This window comes from Macaca nemestrina, chromosome 7, assembly GCF_043159975.1.
Source record: "Macaca nemestrina isolate mMacNem1 chromosome 7, mMacNem.hap1, whole genome shotgun sequence".
NCBI classification, from domain to species: Eukaryota; Metazoa; Chordata; class Mammalia; order Primates; family Cercopithecidae; genus Macaca; species Macaca nemestrina.
In genome coordinates this window covers 45,275,854-45,296,420 of record NC_092131.1, presented here as the reverse complement: position 1 = coordinate 45,296,420, position 20,567 = coordinate 45,275,854, and the positions used below count along the sequence as shown (strand labels likewise).

Here is a 20,567-nt window from a genome sequence, read left to right as displayed (position 1 = left end):
TAAATTATTACATTAAATTATTATGTTTTTGGTATCATGGGAAAATAAAAAGTCTATGATACAGTGAGAATAGCAATAAACTAGAATATGAACTCATGATAAACTTTATTTCCTGTTCCTCTCCCAAAAATGTTTAGAAAAGCATAGCAAAATTAACAAAAGTAGATAATTCTGCCCCCAACATCAGAATTCACTTTACGTAATAAGCAATACTAATTGTTTCATTACATAGAATTTTCATTAGGATATGCAATATGTAAACTAGATATTAAGCTAATCAACCATTTCAAAGTGTGTTTACTTTGTTGGCTTTCTACGTCACCTATTAAGCAATCAATTCACAACAAACTTTTACCGCATTTCTGGAACTACGGTCATCTTTTAAAAAAATTAATTAATTTACCAGCCAAACTAAAGTTGGTTAATGTCCTTCTTCAAGCATATTATGCACATTTACTGTAAGTCATCTCAGAAATCATAGGCTGTGAAAATGTGGGATTAGGCATGGAATATCCAACGTGCATGCATCTAATATGCATGGAATAACTAATGAAGAAACACTTTTCTTTATTGTACAAAAGATTTTGCACACTTTCAGGGCTAGGAACTCCTGTTCATCTTCTTGACTACAGAACATTTGATGCTGGTTTTTAGGTCAGCTCCTGCTGGGTACAAGTAGTCTCTGCTATAAACATTTTAGAGCTAGAGATAACTAACCTCCCCTCAAATACTAAAATTAGTAGAAAGCTTGTGCTAAACATGAAAGTTGTTGTTTGGTCTATTTATATTTTCTCAGTTCTTTTCATCAAGTCTTATGAAGTATTTCACTGTTAAACTACAGGAAAAAGGATTGTAAAACAGAAATAAGTGTTAAAGACTCATATAGTAGGAAACCGGAATATTTAAGGCAAAACAGAGACAGAGTTACAACATAATTAAAGAAGTAATACAGACTATGGTATGCTTAGGGATTATGGTCCCCTAAGGGGCTGATTTTATAGCCAGATTTATTTTTTCAAATGTGAGACACATTATTTGGTGAGTTAATAACATAAATAAAATAAATGCATAAAAATTACCACAGTTAGGCAGGGCACGGTAGCTCATGCCTGTAATCCCAGCACTTTGAGAGGCCGAGGTGGGCAGATCATGAGGTCAGGAGTTCGAGACCAGCCTGGCCAACATGGTGAAACCCCATTTCTACTAAAAATACAAAAATTAGCCAGGCACAGTGGTGGGCGCCTGTAATCCCAGCTACTCGGGAGGCTGAGGCAGGAGAATGGCTTGAACCCAGGAGGAGGAGGTTGCAGTGAGCTGAGATCACGCCACTGCCCTCCAGCCTGGGTGACAGAGCGAGACTCAGTCTCGGAAAAATAAATACATAAATAAAAATTACCATAGGTATTCATCAGTGAGAACTGCTAACTAATATATCCAACAGGTCCCAAACAAAATATCATCTGAATTTTACTTAGGTAGTTTTCTGTGAGTTTAGGGGTGTGATAGTGGCTCTATTTGAAGATTTTTCTATACAACGATCTTAATCCATGTATTCACTTCTTTTTTTAGTAAGTTTTATTTTATATACTTGAGATTTAACATGTAACATTATGGAATACATAAAGACAGTAAAATCACTATAGTGAACCACTATAGTAAAGCAAATTAACATGTCTATCATCTTACATATTTTTGATCGTGAGACGAAAGCAGCTAAAATCTACCTATTTAACAAAAATTTGTATTACAAACAGGCATAACCCTCATTTTATTGTGCTTTACCTTATTGCACTTGGCAGATATTATGTTTTTTACAAATTGAAGGTTTGTGGCAACTCAGTGTCAAACAAGCCTATCAGCATCGTATTTCCAACAGCACGTGATCATTCTGTGTCTCATTTTGGTAATTCTCACAATATTTCTAATTTTTTCATTATTATTATATCTGTTATGGAAATCTGTGATCAGTAATCTTTCATGTTATTGTTGTAATTGTTTGGAGCCACTACAAACCACACCCGCATAAGATGGCAAACCTAATCAATACATATTGTGTGTGCTTTAAGTACTCCACTGATCCATCATCCCCCAACTCCCTCTTCCTCTCCTCGGGCCTCCCTGTTTTCTGAGACACAATAATATCAAAATTAGGCCAATCAGCAACCTTAAAATGGCTTCTAAGTGTTCTAGCAAAAAGAAGAATCACAAATCTCTCACTTCAAGTCCAAAGATAGAAATAATTAAGCTTAGTGAGGAAGGCATGTCAAAAGCTAAAAGAGGCTAAAAGCTAGGCCTCTTGCACCAAACAGCTAGCCAAGTTGTGAATGCACAGTAAAAGTTCTTGAAGGAAGTTACAAGTGCTACTCCAGGGAACACATGAATGATAAGGAAATGAAACAGACTTACTGCTGATAAGGAGAAAGTTTTATTGGCCTGGATAGAAGATCAAACCAGCCACAACATTCCCTTAAGCCAAAGCCAAATCCAGAGCAAAGCCCTAACTATCTCCAATTCTGTAAAGGCTAAGAGAGGAGAGGAAGCTGCAGAAGAAAAGTGTGAAGCTAGCAGAGATTGGTTTATAAAGTTTAAGAAAAGGAACCATGTCCACAACATCAAAATGCAAGCTGAAACAGCAAGTACTGATGTAGGAGCTGCAGCATGTTATGCAGAAGATCTGCTAAAATAACTGATGAAGGTGACTAGACTGGACAACAGATTTTTAATGCAGATGAAACAGCCTGCTATTAAAAGAAGATGCCATCTGGGACTTTCATAGAAAGAGAGAAGTCAAACACTGGCTTCAAAACTTTAAAGGATAGGCTAACTCATTAGGGCCTAATGCAGCTGCTGACTTTAGTTGAAGCCACTACTCCTTGATTACTCCCAAAGCCCTAGAATCTTAAGAATTATGCTAAATCTACTCTGCCTTTGCTCTATAAATGGAAGAACAAAGCCTGGATGACAGTGCATCTGTTTATAGCATGCTTTACTGAATATTTTAAGCCTACTGTTGAGACCAACTGCTCAGAAAAAAAGATTCATTTGAAAATATGACTGCTCATTGACAATGCATCTGGTCACTCAAGAGGTCCAATGAAGATGTACAAGATGAATGTTGTTTTCATGCCTGCTAACACAACATCCATTCTGCAGCCCATGGATCAAGGAGTAATGTTGACTTTCAAGTCTTATTACTCAAGAAATATATTTTGTAAGGCTATAGCTGTCATAGATACTGATTCATCTAAAGGATCTAGGCAAAGTAAATGGGAAATCTTCTGGAGAACATTCAGAATTCTAGATGCCATTCAGAACACTTGTGATTCATGTGAGATGTGAGAAAGCCAAAATATTAATATTAACAGGAGTTTGGCAGAAGTTGATTCCAACCCTCATGGATGATTTTGGGAGCTTCAGACTTCAGTGGAGGAAGTAATTGCAGATGTAGAAATAGCCAGACAACTAGAATTAGAAGTGGAGTCTGAAAATGTGGATGACTTGCTGCAATCTTACTATAAAACCAACCAGTGAGAAGTTGCTTCTTATGGATGAGCAAAGAAAGTGGTTTCTTGAGACAGAATCTACTTTTAGTGAAGACGCTATGAACAATTGTTGAAATGACAACAAAGGATTTATAACAGTTCATAAACTCCGTTGATCAGACAGTGGCAAGAGTTTGAGAGGACTGACTCCAATTTTGAAAGAAGTTCTACTGTGGCTAAAATGCTATCAGTCAGCATCACATGCTATAGAGAAATATTTTGTGAAAGGAAGAGTCAGTTGATGCAGCAAATTTCGTCATCATCTTAGTTTAAGAAATTGCCACCTCTATTCCACCCTTCAGCAACCACCAACCTGATGAGTCTGCATCTGTCAACATCAAGGCAGGACTGTCCACCAGCAAAAAGATTACAACTCGCTGAAGGCTCAGATGATCATTAGCACATTTTAACAATAAAGTATTTTTAAATTAAGATATATGCATTGTTTTTCTAGACATAATGTTATTGCACACATAATAGACTAGGCATAATGTGAACATAACTTTTATATGCGCTGGGAAACCAAAAAATGGGTGACTCTATTACAACTTTGGCTCTATTATGGTGGTCTGGTACCAAACCAACACAATCTCTGAGATATGCCAATACAATATTATTAGCTATAGTCTTCATATATACATTAGATCTCTAAAAATGTTCATCCTACATGTGTGCTACCTTCTACCCTTTGACCTACATGTACTCATTTCCTCCCACTCTACTCCACCTCCCCACAACTGTTTTATTCTCTATCTTTGTATATTTGACTTTTTAAAAAGATTCTACATATAAGTGAGATCAAGTAATAGATTATTTATGTGTCTGGCTTATTTCACTTTGTATAATGTCCTCAAGGTTCATCCATGCTGTGGCAAATGGCAGGCTCTCTTTCTTTTTTAAGGTTGAATAATATTCCATTGCATATACATACTACATTTTCTTTATCAATTCATCCATCAATGGATACTTCGGTGGCTTCCATATCTTGCCTATTGTGAATAATACTGCAACAAACATGGGAGTGAAGATATCTGTAGGAGGTGATAAATTCATCACCTGTGGGTATTTACCCAGTAGAGGGATACTGGGTCACACAGCAGTACTATTTTTAATTTTTTAATAAATCTCCATATTGTTTTCCATAATGGCTGCACCAAACTACATTCCCACCAATAGTATACCAGGATTCTCTTTTCTCCACATCCTCATCAATATTTATTATATCTTGTCTTTTTGATAATAGCCTTCCTAACAGGTGTGAGGTGATATCTCATAATGACTTTAATTTGCATTTCCCTGATGATTAGTGATTTGAGCACCTTTTCATATACCTGATGGTTATTTTTATGTTTTATCTGGAGAAATTTCTGCTCAGGTCTCTTGCTCACTTTTTAACAGGGTAATTTATTTTCTGCCATTGAGTTGTAAGAGTTCTTACATACATGTGGTTTGCAAATATATTTCCCAGTCTATAGGCTGCCTTTTCATTTTGTTGATTGTTTCCCTTGTTGTACAGAAACGTTTTAGTGTGATATAATCCTACTTATTTATTTTTGCTTTTGTAGTCCAAGCTTCTGGTGTTATATCCAAAAAGTCATTGCCAAGGCCAGTGTCAAGGTATTTTTCCTGTATGTTCTCATCAACATGTTTTATGGTTTCAGGTCTCACAGTTAGGTGTTTTATCCATTTTGAGTTGATTTTTTGTGTGGGTGGAAAATAGGGTCCTAATTTTATCCTTTTGCATGTGGAAATCCAGTTTTCCCAGCACTATATATTGAAAAGACTACTAATTTCCCATTGTGGCCTCTTGGCACCCTTGCTGAAAATTAGTTGACCATATATGTTTGGATTTCTTTCTGGGCTATCTGTTCTGTTCTACTGCTCCATGTTTCTTTTTTATGCCAGTACCACATTGTTATAATTACTAGACATTTGTAATATAATTTTAAATCAGGAAGTGTGATGCCTCCAACTTTGTTCTTTCTCAGTATAGATTTTTGTCTATTTCAGTTTTTTCTACAGTTTCACATGAATTTGAGGATTGCTTTCTCTATTTCTTTAAAAAATGTCATTGGAATTTAGATAGCAATTGCTTTGACTATGTATATTGCTTTGGGTAGTATGTACATTTTAACAATATTAATTCTTATAACCCATGAACATAGGACATATTTCCATTTATTTGTGTCTTCTTCAATTCTTTCTTTCTTTTTTTTTTCTTTCACTGTTCCTTGTGGAGCAGGGCTAACTTATTGGTGGTATACCCAGAGCCATCTGATTTCTTTCATCTATGCTTTATAGTTTTCTGTGTACAGATATTTTACCTAGCTAAATTCATTCCTATGTATTTTTGTAACAATTGTGAGATTTTTTCTTGATTTCTTTTTCAGCTAGGTCATTATTTGCATATAGAAATGTTGCCAATTTTTGTAGTTGATTTTGCAACCTGCCACTTTACTAAATTTGTTTATTAGTTCTAACAAGGTTTTTGTAGAATCTTTGGCTTTTTTTACATATAGAATTGTGTCATCTACAGACAGATAATTTTACTTCTTTCTTTCTGTTTTAAATGCCTTTTAATTATTTTTCTTGTCTGACTGCCTTTGCTAGTACTTCCAGTGCTATATTGAATAGAAGTGGTAAGAGCAGGCATCCCTGCCTTGTGCTGGATCTTACTGGTAAAGTCTTTAGTTGTTCCCCATTGATCATGATGTCATCACCACTAGACCATCATATAGGAAATGCTTAATGGAGCTCTTCAACTGGAAATGAAAGGATAATAACTACCAAAATGAAAATATATGAAAGTATAAAACTCACTGGTAGAAGTAAATACAAAGTCAAAGGCAGAATATTCCATTACTATAGTAGTAGTATGTAAATCTTCCAAATCTCTAGTATGAAGGTTAAAAGTCAAAATGGTCAAAAATAACCATAGCTACAGTAAGTAACTTACAGTGAGTCACAAGAAAAGAAGAAAAAAAAAAGGACCTACAAAACAACCAGGAAACAATGAACAAAAGGGCAAGAATAAGTCTTTACCTATCAATATCCTTAAACGTAAGTGGATTAAACTATCCAATCAAAAGACAGGGTGGCTGAATGGATATTAAAAAAACAAGATCCCACTATATGCTACCTATAAGGACCATTTTAGTTTTAAGAACACACATGGGCTGAAAGTTAAAGAATGGAAGATATTCCATGCAAACAGTCGCCAAAAGAGAGCAGGGGTGGCTATATTTACATCAGATAAAATAGATTTCAAGTCAAAAACTATCACAAGAGACAAATAAGTTCATTATTTAATGATAAAGGCATCAATGTATCAAGTATATAACAACTGTTAATATATATGTACCCAACATTGGAGTATCAAAATATACAAAGCAAATATTAATGGACTTGTGGGAAAAAATGCATAGAGATGCAATAATAGCAGGGGACTTTAGTAACCCACTTTCAACAATGAATAGATCAACCAGATAGGAAATTAATAAAGAAATATTGGACTTGAACTGTCCACTTTTATTTATTAGTCAGTCCTTCACTGTAAGTTATCATTGCAATTGGCTCATAAACTTCATTATAATTACATGGGCCCAAAAATATTCATTTATAGATGAATAAGACTGTATGTTTTTAATTATATTATTTCAGATGGATTCAACTATGTACAAACTGCAAGGGTCATATAAAGTAATATTTTAAAAAGGAAGAAGAGAAAGAACAAAATAATGAGTATTAAAATTAAGAAATTATATGGGTTTATTAGAATAAAATCTTTTAAAACATTTAGAAAAGATGTTTGTCAATCTTCAATGATTGATGTCCAAAGTCATTATGTTAAAAATCATCATAGATACAAGCTTGAAGACATTTTCAGAGAAGCAAATAATAATTCTTATCTATTAAAAAAATAACTGATTTAGCTTGTAGCTTTTTTACACACACAAAGAATGAGCCAAATAGCTCTTATTAAGCAGCAGTAAAGAGAAGGTATCCTGACATCAGTAAGAAGCTACCCTCAAGGAGGTAGAAGAAATGTTAATAAACATGCTAATTATCCTGAGTTTGGCACTATTAGTGTTAAGAACAAATTGACTGCATATAAAAATCCAAATATGTGCTTATATCAAGAAAGGGAATGGCATATTATAAAAAAGAAATCCATGCAAAAGACTAATTTGGAAATCAATCACATCTTGAAACTCTCCTGTTTCCTTTTTCTAAAAAAAATCTAGAGTTGAAGTCTACGATATTGTTCATATCATAACTAAGTCATACAACTTTCGCAACTGTGAAGTGTGAGAAATAATGGCTGTCTTTTCTACCTCATTCAGTTAATGAATCTGACATCCTGACTCAACCCTAACTCTAACCTATGATGCAATAATCTGACTTCTGAGTATGTATCCAAAAGTATTGAAATCAAAATCTCAAAGAGATAGCATAGCTGTACTCTCATGCTTATTGTAGCTTTATTCAAAATAGGTAGACAAGGAAACAACCCCAGTATTTATCAGCAGATGAATGGATAAAGAAAATGTGGTGTATGCATACAATGGAATATTATTTAGCCTTTGAAAAGAAGAAAATTCTGTCATTTGCAACAATATAGGTCAACCTGGAGAGCACTATGCCAAACAAAATAAGCCAGTTGCAGAAGTACAAATACTTCATGATTCCACTCATACGAAGTGTGTATAATAGTCACATTCATAGAAGCAGAGAATATAATAGTGGCTGTCAGGGCTTGGAAGATGGGGGAAGGGACAGTTTTTGTTCAATGGATATACAGTTTCAGTTATGCTAGATGAATTAAGTTTTAGATATCTGCTGTACACATAGAGCCTATACTTAACAACACAGTACTGTGAACTTCAAAATTTGTTATGAGGGTAGATCTCATATTAAGTGTTCTTACCATGAAAAAAATGACAGAAGAAAGCTATGGGAGTTTTAGAATGTGTCTATTACCTCAATTACGGTAATGGTATTAAGATTACCATTAGTATTAAGATTACCATGGTATATAATGGTATTTGCATACACACAAACTCATCACATTGTGTGTATTCAATATATGTAGACATTTGTGTATCAATTATACCTCAATAAAGCTGTGTTGATGTGCTAGAAATGTATATGAGTAAGGGCAGTGATCACAGAAGCGTATAGGGAAACAAAAAGCAATCACAGGGATAAAAGAGTGAAATTAAAAGCACAGGTTTTCTTTCTTTTGTTCTTGTATTATTGTTACTTGTCTTTTGTTTTTCCTTTACCTTATGCTATATTATTTATTTATAAAATAAAATGCTACCACTTAAAACATTTTTTTTAAGTTTTTTGGACTTTTTGTTCAAAAGTTGAAACATTTGCTTTATGCCATGAGAGAATAGGCAGATTCAGGAAATAGAAATCTGGCTCTCAAGGAAGTCTTTAATTTTGTAAGAGAGACAGACCAAAAAAAGTACAAAATAGAAGAAAATGAAGTAAGTGTATACAGATTGGGATGTGCAAAGCGCAGAAGAAAAATACTGTTTTTAATTTAAAGAAATTAGGAAACACCTCACAAAGAAAGCAAGCTTCATTTCCACTGTAACATTTACTAACTCAGTAGACCCTGAACTCTTCCATAACCCAGATGAAAGAGAAGAGTCTAATGTAACATCCCTATCTTGTGTTCTAAGAACTTATGGCATTTACACCCTGGGCTCAATTCTCCTTAGTCCTAAACACCTCCCTCATGGTAAACCAGTTACTTGGGGAAGGACAGTATTTGTAGATACTTAGTAGCTATTTAGCCAATTCATACTTAACTAAGTACCTTAGGTAATATTTAGTGAAGGGTTTTTGTAATGTGTACTGTTATGGTGCCTAATTCTTGGCAGTGGTGTTAGAGAAATCTTTTTTAAAAAATAAAAACAAATAAACTGGTAAAGGTAATATAGGTACTCTATTTTCCATTAAGATTAAACCAAATAGTTGTACCATAATTTCAAAATTATATTTCAAAAGTCCTGTTAACCAGAGCATCTTTTTTTTTTTTTTTTTTTTGTAATTTGATGGTTAAGAGCATGCACATAATATCAGACAGGTCTGGATTAAAATCCTGTACCCACCAATTACCTACTAGCTGTGACCCAGGGTGAACCACCTGATATTACAGAGTTTCAGTTTCTTCATCTGTAACATGACTACAATAATTACTTTCTTCAGAGGGCTATTAAATGACTTGACATAATAATGTATACAAAATAATGAGCACTCCATTAATAATTATTGGTATTTTAATCAGATTTTCAAAGAGGCCCAAGTGTATTTTTCAAAAATACACTTTAAAAGTTTGATAAGGAATATTAAAATCAAAATGTATCTCTTGGCTTTACATTTTACTTAAGTGGGTGGGGGCTCATTTACTAATGAAAAATATGGTTTTTCTTTCTTTAAGTCTCTTTTAATTCTTAAATGTTTATGTATTAATGAAATTAATTCAGATTTATTGAATCATTCATTCTAGCTGATGACAAAAGCAACGCCACTTTAGGAATTAAAGCTAAATTTCCTTCAATGAATATAATTTAAAGTTTTCTTCTTATGGTCAACTACCAGGTATAAGTTAGATTCTTTCTTGGTACTGGGGATCCTTGATGGAGAACAAGAAAGGAGCAACTTATCAGAGAGCCATGTGTGGTCTGAGATACTTAACGCAGTTCCCCCCTCAATTCTCTTTGTTCAAATTGTGTAGTTAACAGTAGGAAAATGTTTCTTCTGCCTATAACAGATCTAAACTAAAGCTACAGGCTTTTAAGAAATGCATTTTACTATAATCCTCTAGACAAAGGAGGAACAGAGGGCATAGAGGAAATTGGCAAGTGAGTCAACAGAACACAACGTATTTTTCTGGGTACCCAGAACTGAAACAATTATGAAAACAGTTTGTTGGCAAAGTATAGTACAGTTGGCCCTCCATACCCGTGGGTTTCTCATCAATGGATTCAATGAAGCACAAATAGAAAATATTTCAGAGAAAAAATGGATGGTTGCATCTGTACTAAATGTGTACAGACATTTTTTTCTTGTCATCATTCCCTAACCAATAAAACTACTATGTACATCGCATTTACATTGTGTTGGGAATTACAAGTAATCTAGAGATGATTTTGAATATACAGGATGATGTGCATAGGTTGTATGCAAATACTATACCATTCTACAAAGGGACTTGAGCATCCTCAGAGTAGGGTCTCTGTGAGGGTGTCCTGAAACCAATCCTTAGTGGATACCAAGCAACAGCTGTACTAGCTAATCTGTCTCACTCATAAGCCTTTACTGAGAACCTATTGAAGAGATCCTATCATAGATGACAGAGAGACAAAAAGGAACAAGAAATTTCAAGTGGTCACTGTGCAGTGGGAGGATTAACAGGGGAAGGATAAAAATAGTGGGTACTAAGAACCCTGTATAGGCATCCAAGTGGAAGCACAGAATAGAGGCATGTAACCCAGACTAGGGCAATAAGGGAAAAATAAAATAGAACAAGGAAGCAAGAGACAAAACACTAAAAAGGAGAGAAAAAGTATTCTAAAGGAGCAGAATATGCAAAAGCCTGCCAGGAAGAGGGAACTTTGTTAAACTCAGGAAATTTCCTGCAATTCTGTATGGTGAGAATAGAGTATGGATAGACAATGACACAAATCAGGCTGGAAAGCAGAGCAAAAGCTAGACCCAAATGGCCCCCTAGACCATACTCATAGTTACATTTTATCCTCAAGATACTGGAAATACTAATGAGGAGACGGACACAATTGTATCTTAGGAAGATTATTGTGGTGGCAGCATAACATAGAAATGGAGGTTGAAGCTGATGACAGATTTATTAACTCCTGACCTCAAGTGATTCGCCCACCTCGGCCTTCCAAAGTGCTAGGATTACAGGCAAGAGCCACCATGCCCAGCCTACAGTGAATTTTAAATAACTGATTGTACTTAAAATAGAATCTTAATTCAAGTGTGAAAGACTCTCTTTCTTATTCAATTGATTTAATTTTGTTATTCCTGTCCTCATTTATGCTCTTTTTCCCAATCCCATAACAATTTTCAATCCCTCCATCCAAACCATCCATAAACAAGCATAGCTCTCTTGAGAATTTGAAGTTACAATTAAAAGACTTAGATAGAGATTGTCTTAGTTTAATAACTCTAACCCTATGATTCTATGATAGATTCATGAGCAGGTAAGTCTAACGATTAAGATGGTAGTCCTGGCCCATGTGAACCCGGAAAATCTGAGACAGGTCTTGGTTAATTTAGAAAGTTTATTTTGCCACGGTTGAGGATGCACCCGGGACACATCCTCAGGAGGTCCTGATGACATGTGCCCAACATGGTCGGGGCACAGCTTGGTTTTATACATTTTAGGGAGATATGAGACATCGATCAATATACGTAAAGAAGTACATTGGTTCGGTCTGGAAAGGCGGGACAACTTGAAGCAAAGGCAGGAAGACCGGAAGCAGAGAGGAAGCTTTCAGGTCACAGATGGGTGAGACACAAATGGTTGCATTCTTTTGAGTTTCTGATTAGCCTTTCCAAAAGAGGCAAATCAGATATGCATCTATCTCAGTAACTTTGAATAGAATGGGAGGCAGGTTTGCCCTAAGTGGTTTCCAGCATGAATTTTCCTTAGTGATCTTGGGGGCCCGAGATATTTTCCTTTCACACTCAGGACCAAAATTTTAAGAGCATTGACTGTGGTAAGGGATATTAAGAATAGGATTAAAAGATACCAAGGGGATAGAATAAATTAGTTTTGAAGGGTGATGGAGAAAGGGTTTGAAGTTGAATCTAAACTACCAAGATTGTTAAAACTCTATTTCATCCCAAAACCTGCAGGCTGAGGAACTCTAAAAGGGTATATTTTGAACCATAGATAAACAATGTTATAATCACCGCTTAAAATGTTCAAATCAAGACAAGTATGCATGTTTTTAAAAGTAAACAACTGATTTGCCCTTTATAAAAATATCTGAATTAAGTATTTTCATCATCATAATATATAGAACAAATCTACATGTTTCACAGTTCAGCATCTAAAAACCCAGAAGTGTGGGTGCAAAAGAAAATAATTTTCTGGAACTTGGGAAAATACCTTTTAAGGATTTAAACTGTGAAGCACTTGACTTCTAACAGCAAGTGCACAGGAAGAAATTTAACTACAGCATAAAAGTCACATTCTCACAGATTCTCAAAATAACGAAATATTATTCATTTACATCTCATATTTTTTATTTTTGTAATAAAAATAAGGAGATTTCTGATTTTGAGCAGCGTAATTTATAAATTTTCTTTGATAATGCACACGTTTATAATTTTTTTTTTTTTTTTTTTGAGACAGAGTCTCACTCTGTTGCCCAGGCTGGAGTACAGTGGCGTGATCTCAGCTCACAGCAACCTCAGTCTCCTGGGTTCAAGCAATTCTCATGCCTCAGCCTCCCAAATACCTGGGATTACAGGTATACACCACCAAACCCAGCTAATTTTTGTATTTTTCGTAGAGACGGGGTTTCACCGTGTTGGCCAGACTGGTCTCCAACTCCTGACCTCAAGTGACTCACCCACCTCGGCCTCCCAAAGTGCTAGGATTACAGGCAAGAGCCACCATGCCTGGCCTACAGTGGATTTTAAATAACTGATTCTACTTAAAATAAAATATTAATTCAAGTGCTAAAGACTCTCTTTCTTATTAAGTTGATTTAATTATGTTATTCCTATCCTCATTTATGCTTTTTCCTAACTCCATAACAATTTTCAATCCCTCTATCCAAACCATCCATAAACAAGCATAGCTCTCTTAAGAATTTGAAGTTACAATTAAAACACTTAAATAGAGATTGTCTTAGTTTAATAACTCCAGCCCTATGATTCTAACAATCAATGAACACAGATGAAAAAAGACAAAATGAAAATACAACAAAACAAATGTCTTAGGAGCAGAGTCTATTGTTAGCAGGGAAATGTCATTTTTATAACCTCAGAAAGGCACAATATACTTGTCAAGACATTGAGAATTAACCTGGCTATTTCAGCCATACCAACAAATCTGTTCACATTAAGTAATTATAGGGTAGGAACTAAAAAGGAATATGACATTAAAGAATATAAAATATTATGTATGCATCATGAACTTAATTTGGAATTCTTTGTGTTTTATAAAAAGTGGGAAGGTCAAAAAAAAAGGTGGAGGTGTAGGAACTGAAAGAACTTCAAATTGAAAAAAGACATGAACTGCAATTATATTCATATGCCCTATTTAGAAAAACATCTTGAAGCCATCCTCCAGTGTTAAAGGAGGTTATTTGTTGACTAAATTTTTTATCTTTCCATTAATTAGTTATGCTTCAGAACTTATTCATTAAACTCCTTAGCACTTTTGACACACTAAAGAATTATGTGCCTATCAAGAGACTGTTTAGTGGCAAGAATCCAAAAAGATGAAACTGCACCTGTTTTTGGATTCAGAGATTCTAATTAATTTTAAAATAACCTCCCTTCTCTACCTTTTAACTGGCAAATGAATCAGTGGAAGAGATAGCAAGGCCTTCTTATTTCTCCTATCAGACTAATTTAGGCAAGTTCCCATTTTTGTGAGGTGTCCTCAGATGTGAGGGATGTAGAGATTTTGTTCCTCTCTGACCCTTGCAAGATTAAAGGCAAAGAGTATTAAACATGATGGCTTTTGGCATATTTCAATGCCAAAGGCCACAGTTGACAATTACGACATAACAATCATAAATAATCTGTACACCAAATAACACAGCAGCAAATGTTATATAGCATAAACTACAAGAGATGCAAGGAGACATAGATAAAATGCATGAATAATAATAAGATATGTTAGATAATAAGATACGTTAACTTGCCACTCTCAGTACCAGGACAAATCAAAAAGATTTAAAAAATACATAAAGTTATAAAGACCGAATCAACTTAATAAAGCAGAACTTAAAGATATACATATATATCTTGTTAGATATATGTGTGTGTGTATATATACACACACACACACAACTTATATATACACACACATATATATCAGGGTGTGAAGGGATTATATATATTTAATACTATATATATTTAATATTTTATATACACATAATCCCTTCACACCCTGATAATTTTTGCAACTTTTCATTAAGCATGCAATTATTTCAAAATTAAACTATCAAAAATGAGAAGAAAGAGGAGGAGGAGGAGAAGAAGAAGAGGAAGAAGAGGAGAATCAGGAAAAAATAGTGCTGGTAAGTTACTATTTTCCTCCTCCTTTCTTAAAACATTATTAAAGCATTTTGTATGTTAAACAAACAAACAAAAACTCCTGATCTGATGGACTTTTGAAAGAACTAGTCTTTTTCAGAGCCTATAGACATAAGAAAGGCAGCCAGAGAGCTGTCTCTATAATTTGAATCATTAAGCACAAGATGTAAAAAGTCTCTGAATTCCAAGATTTTTGAGGAGAGAGAACAAAAAGCACACATTCAAAATAATAAAATGTGACAGATATATGATGAGATGGGTCCAATACCCGGGGGTCCTGTGTTCATTTTTACTGTGTCATTGGGCAAAACAAGTTACCATTTTATTTTAAAATGAAAGGAAAATGCATTTTGTCGGTCTCACTGAGCAAACTGTCTCATTTTAGCAGACCCAGGCCAGAGGCACTGTACTCAGGGTTTTCTCCAACCTTCTTTAAGAAAAGGAGTTACCCAAGTGAAGTTATAATAAAGAAAACGGGACAAAGCAAATGATAATGATTCTACAGCTGAGGTAATTTATCATGAGGGTACTCATTTTCATGCAATACATTCGATATTTTTTTCCTAACCACCACTGACGTGGACATTCAGGAAAATAAAATATATTTGCTTTGGCCTTGTATTTTATCCTCTTCTTTAAGCAAACAAGAATGGCTGTAGTGTAAATATGCTTCATTTTACCACAAAGGATTGTTCTGGTGAAATGTACAACTTTTTATGAAGGGTTATTTGTATCTCCTTTATACTCCAGTAAACAAAGCAGAACAAGCACTAATGAGCATTAAACATACCGAGAATGTTGACTCTAAACTGTTGTATTTTCTTCTTGAAAAAAATAAAGATGGTTCCTAGAAGAAATCTAACTGTAATTCTAATATTATTTATATGCGGTTGAGGAAAAGCTTACAAACCTTGGTATTCAGTCATTTGCAGCCCTGAGCCATTTTCTAGAACTCACAATTTTTACAGAACCTGTTTTCCTATGAAGGGTCATTGCTTTTCCATTCTCAATTCTATATTTTTCAAGTAATGGTATTTTTGAAGTCAGTTTTTCATTATATTGTGGTGGATTTTGCTTTTGTAGTTTTTAAAGTCTATCAGTTAATCTTTTACTTTTGAGAATAAGTGGCATTCAAGCTATGGTAGGTTGACCTCGGTAGCTGAAAATCCAATAGTTTAAAAATTGAGCTCATTTTTCATGAGACACAAGCCATGAAAAATGTGATCAAAATGAAGTCGACATTCTGCAATTCTAACTTATTTTACCTGATAAAAAAAAAAAAAACAAGAAATGATTCTCCTCTGACCTTATTATTACTTCCTTTTATATCTGTGCATTTCAGGAACCTGCTGCAGATATTTGAGCAGAAAATGATCTAAAAGGTCATTTGGAAATTTTTTTTTTTTGCCAAGCTGTATATCCTACACTGTCCCCAAACACGCAACATTTTTTTATTTTATCACTTATATATACTGTTACTGCCCTTTTATTGTTGTGGTTGTGGTTAGTACAACTATCTACTGAATTCTAAGTTCTAAAATGCTCTAAATTTTAAAATGAATTTATGATTAGCCAAATAATTTTTATGGCCTATTAATATAGATGGACAGAACCAGCTTTATAAACCTAAATTTAATTTACCTATACTGTGATCACTCTGCTATAAAAGGCCAGACTCATTAACCTCCTCCACACTTTCAGCTCACTACTTAGGTTGACTGTGATGAGGGAGAAAGTTTTGGGGTAAAATGATCTATATTCAAGCCTCCAATCATTTACTAATCGGGAAAGTCACTAAGCTTCTCTGAGCCTCCCTTGGCTCCTATCTAAAGAAAAGGGTTGAACTAGACAGGTTCTATTGCCCTTCTGAAACTAACACCCTACATCACTACCATGTCAATCATTCCACAAGCCATTTTCACACTTACTAGCACGGAGCTACAAGGCACGTTAGGCTGTGACCACCTTTAGTCTAAAAGGTACTGTCCTACTGTTGCCAAAGAAAGTTTAATCAAACTCAGCCCATTAGGCTGTGACTGATACTAATGTTCTCTGCTGAAATAGCATTATTAGTTTTCATTAAGATTCACATCTCATTAGTGACCCAATTTCCAAAGTTACCAAACAAAGGAAACTTCTCTTTAAAAATGCGAGAAGTAAAATATCTCAAACTGTTACTACGCATTTGCTACTACATTAGGAAAGTTCACAGTACCTAAAATAGCCACCACCTCATCATCCTGGATGACTTCCAAGGATCCCGACACCACAAAGCAGAGGGCATCCACACTTTCTCCAGCGTGGTAAATGAGGTCCCCAGGAGCACAGTGAATGGTTTGGAACTCTACTGCCAAGGCACGCAGACACCCATCGCTGGCCAATCGAAAAGCAGGATGTTCATTAAAAACCTTCCGGTTTAGATGAACACAGATATCAGCTCTCATGTCCTTGGGACAGATGGAGAGGACCTAAAGAAGGTGAGAGATGAATAAGTGAAAAGGAAAGAGAAAAGGGCCGCTTCAGAAAAAAAAAAAATCATCCAACAAATATTTATTGACTATGACTATGTCTGCTACACACCCTGCTAGGTACTGGGAAGGCAAAGGGAACAAGACACAGCTCTGCTCTCAAGGAGGTAATAATCCACTGAGATGGACTGATGAGCACATGGACCATGACAATGCAGAACCATGTAGTAAATGCTTTGAGAAGAGTATAGCTCTCCCCTCAGAAAGAACACCTTGGCCAGGCAAGGTGGCTCACTCCTGTAATCCCAGCACTTTGGGAGGCCAAGGAGGGTGGATCACTTGAGCTCAGTAGTTTGAGACCAGCCTGGGCAACATGGGGAACCCTGTCTCTACAAAAAGACAAAAAAAATTAGCTGGCCGTGGTGGTGCACGCCTGTAGTTCCAGCTACTTGGGAGGCTGAAGTAAGAGAATCACCTTATCCCAAGAGACAGAGATTGCAGTGAGCCAAGATCGTGCCACTGCACTCCAGCCCTGAGCGACAGAGCAAGACCTTGCCTCAAAACAAAAACAAAACAATTTTGAGGTGGTCAGGAAGAGTCTCAGAAAAAAGTTAATATCATTTCATCAAAGAGTCAAGTAAAATAGGGCATGAACATTCATTTTAATCTAGCAGATGTTTCAGAATTTTTTATAACTAAATCAAAATTCCACATTGGAGGTGGATTCATGCTAGACAGCTTTCAGAAAACAAAATCAACAAAAGCACCCTGGCAACTTGACATACTGGCACTGGCAGACTAACTCCACGCTTGATATATTTTCTTCACTCTGAAGGTATTCCTTTTATAAATAAATTCATGTCCAGGGAGGGCCAAGGGTATTGACCAGCCTTCTGTAAGGCTTGGGTGGTTGGAAATGTCAGTGCTGGCAGGGTGGGCATGTTATTTTGTATGGCAGTCCTTGTTCATTCTGGTCTTTGACTTCTGAACACTGCTGCAGGTAGTAGAATTCAAGCTTTAGGCATCCTTTAAAAGAGGAAGCAAATGGCAGAAGTATGCTTATACAGCAAGGAGTAGAGAGCTTTTATTGGCTACAGCTTTCTGACAGGGTGATTAAAGACCCAGATTAAAATGGACATTATCATCATATTTAATCAGAACATCGTGGAGCAAGACGTGATTGCGGAAGTTAATACCACCCATTTTAAGGATGCAAGTGCAAACTCATTTAGAATGCTCCTCAAACCCCCTTTGTAAACTATTCCTTATAACCAGAAATGGTTTTCTTTGATCGGATTTCAATCCCTCAAAGCTGAAGCTAAATTGATTTACCCCGTTAAGTAATACTGCATAATATTTTAATACATATGAAATCATTTTCTTTGCTCTACTAATTGCATTTTAAGCTTTAAAACGTTTCCTAAGGCTTGAAAATGTCTGACTATTCCTTTTTTTCTTTTTCTTTTTTTTTTTTTTTTTTTTTTTGAGACGGAGTCTCACTCTGTCGCCAAGGCTGGAGTGCAGCGGCGGGATCTCCGCTCACTGCAAGCTCGCCCTCCTGGGTTCACGCCATTCTCCTGCCTCAGCCTCCCGAGTAGCTAGAACTACAGGCGCATGCCACCACGCCCGGCTAATTTTTTTGTATTTTTAGCAGAGACGGGGTTTCACCGTGTTAGCCAGGACTATTCCTTTTATTTGGGGGTCACTATCAATGAAAAATGGGTTGCTTCCCTGTAGAGAAGACAAGCCCATCATTAATGTAAAAACCATTAATTAACTTAGGCTTTCAGTATCCCTTCTCTTAACCTTTCTTAATACTGTACATACATTTCACATTATTTAATCATCTCTGGGTTTTTTTCATACTCCCTGAAATTCCTATAGGCAGCAGCAATCTGCTCACCCACCTTTCTGAAAAATCTGATCTTTGAGGAAAGGAATGCCTAACACAGCTTTAAAAGTAATTGACACTGTTTTCACATCAGTTATTGTATATAACAAGGCAATGTTTTCTTTAACATATAAACCTTTAGTAACTTTGGACAATATATTAGTCATTCCACAGGCACTTACTGAGCTTCCACAAGGGTCACATCACTATGCTAAATCCTCAGAACTAGAAGGATAAGTAAAACACTGTGTTTGCCTCAGGGGAGCTAACCAGAAAGTGTGGGAGGTGGGTGTGTAAAGGGACAACTGCAATACAATGAAAGAAGTGGAATGATAGGGGCGTGGTCAGAGTGACACAGAAGCATGTGCTGCCTGTGAGTCTTTACTTAGAGGCAGCGAAAAAGATCAGGCTCAAGAGGATGTCAGTCTGGGTTCAAAACTATCACAACCTTTGTAACCTGGAGCACCTTATTTAATTCCTCTAAACCTCATCTGTGAAATGGGAATAACGATAGTGCTTATATCTTAGGCTTATTGCAGAAATTAAATGACAGGGCATGAATTGAGCCTAGTATAGCCTGGCACATAGCAAGGGCAGAGGAAATACTAGCTCTTACTATTACTACGGAACATCTGTCCTCCTACAGAGTTTATTGTTGCATAAACTCTCTACAAAAACAATTTGCTTTTTTCACTTTCCACTCTGTCTGAAGTCTTCATCTGGGCAGTTTGATAGTTTTCCAGACAGAATTAAGAAAATATTTCAGCACAAACCTGAAGATATTTTAAGCACTGATTAAGGTTAATATTTTTTTCCAAGTTGAAAATGAAATTAGCTCTAGAAGAACAAAAAACATTAAATACATACACACATACACAAACATTACACTGAATACCTTAATGGAAAAATAGACTGCTCTATTTCAATGCATTTACCATATAGGGCTTTCACTGTTTTCTATTCATTTTGGTAATAGTCATGTTATTTCCTTTTAATAATGTTTTTCAGGATTCATGTTGCAAATGAAATCTTCCAATATTTGCAATATTCTCTGTTTATTGGCATGTGAAAAGAGGATTTTATTACATTATGAGTATCTTTCCTTCTTTGTTTCACTTAACATATGACACTAATTGATTTATTATTTTCATTGATGGTATCTATTTATATCCAGATATCAAAAAGTGACAAGGTAAAACTAAATGCTAAAATAGATCAACCAAAGTCACACCCACTGGCAAGCGCCTTCCTTCCCCAACCTTAGATAGAGCATGTGTGTTACATGATGTTTTTGTCATCAAAATATAAGTATCTTGTTATTTACTCTGGAAATGAAAGGTTAATAAC

The 20,567-nt window shown here is 35.4% G+C and overlaps 1 protein-coding gene across 1 annotated transcript in view; it reads right to left on the bottom strand.

Moving 5' to 3' along the window:
• Positions 1-20,567, bottom strand: part of LOC105473677 (potassium voltage-gated channel subfamily H member 5) — a 345,797-nt gene that overhangs the window by 86,344 nt on the left and 238,886 nt on the right. Inside the window, exon 9 of the mRNA XM_011727592.3 lies at positions 17,077-17,329. Coding sequence (XP_011725894.1) covers positions 17,077-17,329 — 253 coding nt within the window. The remainder of the gene's footprint in view (positions 1-17,076; positions 17,330-20,567) is intronic.